Here is an 8,177-nt window from a genome sequence, read left to right as displayed (position 1 = left end):
CTGACATAGTAGGCAATAATGCCAACATTCCTATTCTATAAATAAAGATATATCCTATTCTGTAAAGAAAACTAATTTACGAAACTATAAATATTTAAAATGACAAAGGTTAGTTTTTAAGAAATAAGGGGATGTTAGGAGACCTATGTCAGTATCGGTGACTTTAATTCCTCTATAATTAATTATACATATGTAAAACATTATATATGTATAATTATATTATATATGATATATTATATATGACTTAAATATACATATATTATATATGAAACATATTATTTAATACTATAATAGAATGACATTATATGAATAAAAGTTGATATTTACATTCATTGATTTTTTAGAATTTTTTTTCTGAGAACTTTTCAGACACATCTTTCATCTTTATTGTACATGTATATTCCATGAGAACCATAAGAATCATATAATAAAACACTTGCCAATTTGTTTCGTAACCTCTATCTCTTTCGAATATCTCCTAGAAAATAACAATCATTATCAACTAGAAAAAAATGTGAGAGTAATCGCATTGATATATGTTTATTGCAGCAATACATGATAATTATAGTACATAATTATGACATTCACTTGTTATATTCGCTTGTTTATCTTAGTTGCAAGAAATAATTTAAAGATGTGTATTCGAAATATATACGATGCGGGTGAATAGCTGAAATAGAGTTATAAGTTATTTCGATATCGAGATCAACAGTTTTAGCCAAAAAGTAATTTATCAAGATTGGAAAGTTACTTTGAGGATACCTGCTACATAAAGGATACATTTGTTTTGGTAAACACTAGTATACTATAACTTACGTATTTATGTAAATTGTCTAATGCACTTTAATTTGATTAGAATGTATTCTAGTCTTTCCTATTTTCGACCTCATTGTTGTACTTAAATGTTATACTATCATAATTTCTCATCATTGTAGATATAAAACTGTCCTTCTGGAATTGCATCCTTTGCGATTAAAATGAGGCAAATATCTACGCTTTAATATACTAATATTTGAGTTTGTTTTTATTTTATTTACGAATATGTACCGTATCTGTTAGATTGTTGAACACTCAGAAAGCATTGTACATTAATGTTTAACGAGACAAAGGTACTAGGGACCTATTGGTAATTTATTTTAAGTAAATTTCTACATAGATATGTCTTCATAAAGCGTTGGTTAAACTTTCACTCACAGATTTTCAACCGGGTAGTATATTCTTTCCCGTTTTCTCTTTCTTTTTCTCTTTTTTTGTTTTGTTTTGCCGTTATATATTAAACTATAATTTAAATCATACAACAAACAACCTTCTCAAACAAATCCGAAAGATATATTTTTAAATGTCAAAATTAAAAGTTTTCTGACTAATAAAGCGTAATTCAATAAATCAATACATTCTCATATTTTTTAAAGATTTCTGTATAGTCTAAATACATCAAGCAAGCTTAACGATTAACTTAATGATTATTCATCTCTCTTTGATTCATTATTTAGATAGATTATCTTAAGGATTATTTTGTCAATTAAATAGCTGCGCAACACAAAGAGATAGTAAAAATAAATTATATAGCACATATATTGCCATCTTATAAAAAAATTTCTTGCAGTCTCTTTGTGCAAAAGCTATATCATAGATTGATTCTAAAAAGCGCAATGGCACCATTTACTAAAACTTATAAAATCATAAGCATTTCCTTAGAGCTACAATTCATAACATAAACATTTATCCATTCTACTCATTTTGTTAATATGAATTAGATAGTATAAGAGAGAAAAACGTTAACAAAATTATTGTCTTATTTGAAAATGATAATCATTATAAATAGATTTGATTATAAAATTGGTCCGATATTAATACTAATATGTATAATTTCTTGTAACTGTCATTAAGTTTCGCTCATATTACAACAGAATGCGTTTTCAAAACGCACTATTAATGTAAATATATCTTAGATTTAACGTTATACCCGTTTTTTATTGGATAATAATCGCGCAGTAGCAATCAATTATATATAATGAGTAAATTAATATGACAAAAACTTTTGTCTTTAAGAGAAAATGTTCAAAAATATATTACTTAATATTATATTACTGTGCTATTTAATTGTAACTTGTTCGCGCGACTATTGCTCAATAAAGAACAAATAAAAAAAGCTTTATTAAAAAACTCCTATAAACGCGAATATACATTTGATATATGTGCAAATTTTATATTTACATATTTATATATATATATAATTCTATCTCTTTCTCTTTCTATGAATAACATTCTTTATAAATTTGTGACATAATATTGAGATTCTTATTACTTATGTATATATGCATTATATATATATAAAATGCCATTTTAAAGTTTTATATTAAAAGTATAAATCACGTATCAAAAAGTCTTGTGACTTATACAAAAAATCTTTCTATATTTTTTAAAATCTAAATAATTTTCTATACTATCATTGTCATTATATTTTTATATATTGGCATAACAATTTTTAATTGTCTTCAAAATTGTGGAGTTCTTTGGAAGAATGACTTAAGTCAAAAAATACAGTACTTCAAAATTATGATTAAATATTTTAGTTTTAAGTAAATGCTTGCAATATATTATTAGCAAAATAATAGAATAATAGCTTAAGAATAAAAAATATGTAATTAAAGATAAGTTGTTCTTCCAGAAAACTGTATACTCAATCAAAATTTATATTATATGTAATATCTAAAATATCACCAATTATGACTCTCTTTTGATTTTGTATATAAGGCCAAAAATTTAGACTTTTTTGTTGTATATCATTTTGAAACTATACTTCTATAACAGGATTCTATAATCTTAACTAATCTATAATCTATAATCTTTTCTAATCTTAATAATTATTTCGGTAATTATATATCCATGTAGATTTAGTTCTAATACTCTTCTTTTCCATTCATACTAGTGGGCATATGACTTTGTTGAGTTGCACTTCGAATGACTTCAATCCATCTGAAAACATAAAGTTATTATTGTATTTTTCTTTTAAATTTTAGCTTTTTACAATTATATTAGCTTTTTATAATATTATAAAAATATCCTGTATATTCACCTCCCAAAAGTATAATCGCTTTCCGCTCGAAAGAAATATACATGGTTTTTGAATTGTAACTTAAATACAAAGTCCTTGTTGATCCCATCTTTTTCTGATGGTGTAGAAACAGCATATCCTAATAATGGCAAACAAGCTAATGGGAAGTCGTCTTGATGAGATTTGTAGAAGAATAAACAGAAGTTAGTAAATACAACCCAAAGCTTTTGCCAACCATTGCTATTCTTGAATTTCCGTAGAAGAAATCCACTAAGCTGGTTCTGAAACAATGCATGTAATGAATATGTCAGTTTTTATGTAAAATATCCAAGTAAGTCGTATAATGATTGATAAGGTATCAGTGAGAAACAAATATTACTCGAAACTTTAACATACTTGAAACGCTCGTAGTTGATCACTGTAACTAATACTTGTATTACGATGCCAACAAACGTGAACTGTAGTATTGCTACGTTGTGAGGCCTTCGCACCTCCGCAACTAGTTCGATCTACTTCTAATCCTACACCATCTCCCACTTCATCGGCTGAACCTAGAACTTTTGCATTAAAAAAAATCTTAGAAGATCTTCTTTCATTAAAAAAGAAAGCTACGATGAAATATTCTTTCACTCAATACAGACATTTTAAGTTTATATTGTTTAATTTAACACAGTTTTACTTACTACAAGATTTTAAACTTAAATACGGCATTTTCGCATCCGATGCATCGATCTGTACTATAGCCATGTTTAAATCTTCTATCCATCTCTCTTTTTCTTCTTCGTTGCTTGCTGCAACTGTTAATGATCTGCAAAAATAAAATTATTTAAATTTTATATCTTCTTTTACTTTTGTTATTAATTCTTTTACTTTTGTTTTTAATTTTAATAGTATAATATTGAAAATATTTTATTTCAATTTAATTTCTGTCTCTTAAAATATCTTTAACACGACTAGTTCATATTCTTTCGAGTTGAAGTCACAATCATATTGATGATCATTAATAGCACGCGTGCTTCAATAAAATCAGTTTAGCTAGTTGACTTCTCAATAACGATACGGCCTTTCAATGACTAGTATCTTGTAGTATATTTTTATACTTTATTACTATCTCTTCAATTGTACAATGTAATTCGAAGTGTTTGATATTTACTGATTTCCTTGTCCATCGATAATAAAAGCAAAATCCGTTCCAGTCTTGTTATCTGCATCTTGAATCTTCATTCCTTTCAATGGTAGTTGGCCATGTACACGGAAACATTGCGTTGGTTGTTGGGTACGGAATGTATACAGTAATACGTCTGAGAACTAAAAATACACGATATTAATCTGTTATTGGATTTATCAGATTCACACTCAATAAGAAATACGTAGGATACTTACCAAGAAGAACATACGTTGTTGAAAACCTTTACGGCTGTACTTCTGTAGGCATCCTTGCCTGATAAACCTTCGTCCTTCTTGTACTAGATTATCAAAACCAGTAATGTCTCTTTGCATTTCACACAACTGCACCAGATTTTCCTACAACGGTATACAATAAAAATAAAAATTAAAAATAATAAAATTATAATCGATTAAACAAATTGATATAACATAACTGATTTTACTGTGAATTAGTGGAAAAATAATTAGTACTCTCATAATTCAGATCCGTTTCGTTCATTTTATTTATTAAATTCTTCTATTTATTAAGTATCAATCAATTCTAATTGCCCTAATTTTCTCACCGCTTGATTTATAATCGTGAGTCCCTCGAGCAATGTTTCGCCAAGTCTATCTCTCGCTGCTAAACAATCCTCGAAATCGGTGTGATCTTTTGGATAATGATCTAATAATCCTAAAAAAACATCACTTTGAGAAATTAAGAATTATCAGTGTACGTGTGCAAATCTATATTCTGATTTCGGATTACTCACTGTCAATAATACTGTTATAATGCAATAATCGTTGTAGAGGTTTCAAAAGGAATGAAGTTAATGGCAGATAGCAATGCTTCTGCGATTCGAAATCACGACAGAGTTGGTCGAAACGTCGCGACGTTCGCATGGAGTATTCCATTTTCTCCAATACCGGGATGAGATTTTCCAGATATTGATCGTAGAGAGGCAGAATATTTAGAAGCGTATTGTACAAAAAGTCACCGATATTGTGACGAGCGTTGCTCTCCCAGCGTGCCAGCCGTGCTTCCATTTCTTGAAGACAGGGTCCATGTACGTCGGCGAGTAGCTCGATTAGAGACACTATCGTCTCCCCTTCTAATGCTGCTTCTCTAGAAACTTCCTCGCGGAACCACTGCACATAAATATAAATCACAACTTAAAATTTGTGAGTCTTCTTTCTGTTTCTCTGGATATAGGACAGACTCTTCTAAACTGAATTTATTTCAACTGATGTGTTTCTCTGAAACAGAGTGCAATTTCACTTACCACATTAACAACATCCAGATCTTTCTTGTAAGTTCGTTCTGTCATGAGGAGCTCCTTAGCTATGTAATAAGCTTTATCGGTTGGCCATCTCTGCGGATAGGAAAATAATAAGTCTTGGTTACTGTTCCCCAAAGAGTTATCGTTGAAACAATATAGCAATAACCGATTCTCAATAGATCTACCTTGGTTTTTCTAACTTCTGCCTCTTCTGCTTCCCCGTTTCGTATATTTTTTATCGGGCTGAGATCCGGTGAATTTACGACGCTCGCATTGTTCATCTCGACTCCGCCATTCGTTGTTCGTTTATCCGGCGATTTCTCAGTGGCGTATACAGAATTATTGTTCTCCCGTTGATTAGATATCTCCTGTTTTTCAGCTTGAACATCTGTAAATAAATATCAATTAGATACAAAAAGAAACCGAAAGAAACAAAAATTAAATAACACGGGAATTAAAAAAAAGAGATAAAATAAGTGTCGATGAAACATCTGAGGGAATAAGTAATAAAGATTTAATACACAAGGGATCCCAAAACTGATGGTAAGTGGGAAGGGAGTGATTCTACATGAAAAAATAAATTGAAAATGTAGAATAAACTTTTTTTTATACGAAGCTATTTTTCTGCAAACAAAGCCTCGTATAAAAGTTTTACTATTTATTTTTTTATTTATTTTTTATGTGCAATTATTCCCTTCACGGCTGTACTATCGGTCAGTTCTGGAACTGTATATGTATAAGGTGTTCATTGCAACCTTTTCTTTTTAACTGTCGCAAATATCTCAAAAAAATGGTGCGATCATTATAATAAACACCGTTACAGAAGAACATATATATATGGTATATATGTATAGGCACGCATGCTACAGTGCACTATCTATATCTGTTCTTTTTTTTATTGTGATTTTTGCAGAATTGTAAATAAATATTGATGGCTGATTCAAATGCAACATAAAGTTTGGGAAAATTAATCGATGAATCGGTGGCGTATCTATAACAAGTGTATATAACATTTATACTAATTTATGTGTACGAACAGTTACTCTCGATGTATTAATAGACATCAAGAATTTTATAAGTAAGAATTAATCTCTACTTTTAATCCAGCGAAAGAGTAAATTTTCAACATCTCTATCGTAGCCTCAGTTCTAAGAGGCTTTCTTTCTTATCTTATTATCAATAACTATTTAGCGGTATTATAAGGCGGATGAGTTATAAATATTAAAATGTATTTAAATAAAGACAAATAATGTTCTGCGAATAACTTCGAAAATCTCAGTGAGATGCGTGCAGTATTTCTAATTCGAGAATAAAAAAAAAGATCGATCCTCTTTGCGCAAATCATGGTACAAAGGTAATGATGCGAGTGAAGAGTGCAGATAATGTCGAGTAAGTTATTTTAGTAAACAAATGAGACATCAAAGCCAGCGTATATGCGGTTTCATTCCTATGAAAATTCATGCCCAAGCACGTCTATAAAGTATCGTGCTTCAAATCACAAGCAAGCTAATAAAACGATTAGAAGCCGGCTGAAGTTAATACTAAGAATTCATAATATAACAATATTCTACATCATTCCACTGATGCAAAACGCATGCGGAAATAAGCATGTCGAGATCGCACGATATTCACAATGGGCGAACGGAAATTGCTCAACAGCAAGAAAATCTCCGATCGAACTCGACTTCCTCTGAGAGGAAGATAAAATGTAGTGAAAACAACAGAAAAAGATACGTAATATGCGATACAACTAGGAATAAGCTACTCCGCCTATACTTTGCTTCGGTTGTAATGACGTAATGATCATTCAAATACGAGTGCGGACTTGTAACGCATTTGCATGAATCTCTGAAGCCTTGAAAATATATTTCTCTGGCCTTAGAACGCGATAATTAATAGCCGTATTACTTCTAGGCTTATACAACGTGTATGACATTGTGTGACTTCAAGGATATTTTGATACTTTCAGCCTTGATCCTGAAACACGTGACTTATTCTTTATCATGCATTCGTCTTGAAAAATCGTTTTTTATTGTTAAGAACGTACACTTACTGAATTATTTTTTTCTAAATAACTTTCAAAACTGCAGAGTTCAAATGAAGAGTATAGACATATAGATCCGTTTATGGATTATGCAAATGTGACAAAAAGCCGAGACTAAACAGGAATTCGTGCTATTTCAGTGGATCGTGAAATAATGACGAAGAGAAAGAAACTGTAATATCCACAATTAAGACAATTAAGCATTGTAAAGGGGATTACTCACACGTAGTGTTATCCGTGTCGAACGACGAATCCGGCATTGCGATAAAGAGATACGAAAGAGAAGAACGAAAAAAAAAAAATAAGAGGACATCGCATACGGGGAAGGAGAAGAAAACGAAGAAATTCAATATTCAATTCGGTAAAAAAACAATAGATAAAACGAGGAAGAACAGCAATGCTGTGAATCTCTGTCGGACCCGAAATTAAAATGTCAATCTGATCGCACGTGGATAACGAAAAACGTAGGCGGGAGGAGGAAACGAATACTTTTTAACGAAAAAAAAGGAGAGAAAACGAAGATATTCGTCCAGCAATCAAAGTGAAATTACTAATGCAGATCCGACATGTGACTTTGTATATAATTTATTGTTATCATAATTAATGTATCAATAATCAATGTACAATAGATTCCCTACGCTTGGAATAC

General features: G+C 30.3%; 1 protein-coding gene across 2 annotated transcripts in view; it reads right to left on the bottom strand.

Annotated features, from left to right (window-relative positions):
• Nucleotides 1-2,786: 2,786 nt before the first annotated feature.
• LOC108723302 (FERM, RhoGEF and pleckstrin domain-containing protein 1) overlaps nucleotides 2,787-8,177 on the bottom strand; it is a 35,996-nt gene continuing 30,605 nt past the window's right edge. The window contains exons 12-21 of one of the 2 annotated variants that reach the window (XM_018448942.1): nucleotides 5,670-5,872; nucleotides 5,488-5,577; nucleotides 4,978-5,353; nucleotides 4,789-4,898; nucleotides 4,442-4,582; nucleotides 4,212-4,366; nucleotides 3,742-3,866; nucleotides 3,455-3,615; nucleotides 3,080-3,339; nucleotides 2,787-2,979 (exon numbers count right to left, since the gene is read on the bottom strand). In XM_018448942.1, the coding sequence (XP_018304444.1) occupies nucleotides 2,904-2,979; nucleotides 3,080-3,339; nucleotides 3,455-3,615; nucleotides 3,742-3,866; nucleotides 4,212-4,366; nucleotides 4,442-4,582; nucleotides 4,789-4,898; nucleotides 4,978-5,353; nucleotides 5,488-5,577; nucleotides 5,670-5,872 (1,697 nt within the window). In that variant the 3' untranslated portion in view covers nucleotides 2,787-2,903. Of the gene's footprint in view, nucleotides 2,980-3,079; nucleotides 3,340-3,454; nucleotides 3,616-3,741; nucleotides 3,867-4,211; nucleotides 4,367-4,441; nucleotides 4,583-4,788; nucleotides 4,899-4,977; nucleotides 5,354-5,487; nucleotides 5,578-5,669; nucleotides 5,873-8,177 lie in introns of those variants that run through there. The other variant, XM_018448945.1, reaches the window with a different exon arrangement.

Source organism: Mycetomoellerius zeteki, unplaced genomic scaffold, assembly GCF_001594055.1.
Source record: "Mycetomoellerius zeteki isolate Tzet28-1 unplaced genomic scaffold, Tzet1.0 scaffold228, whole genome shotgun sequence".
NCBI classification, from domain to species: domain Eukaryota; kingdom Metazoa; phylum Arthropoda; class Insecta; order Hymenoptera; family Formicidae; genus Mycetomoellerius; species Mycetomoellerius zeteki.
This window is presented reverse-complemented; position numbering and strand designations above follow the sequence as displayed.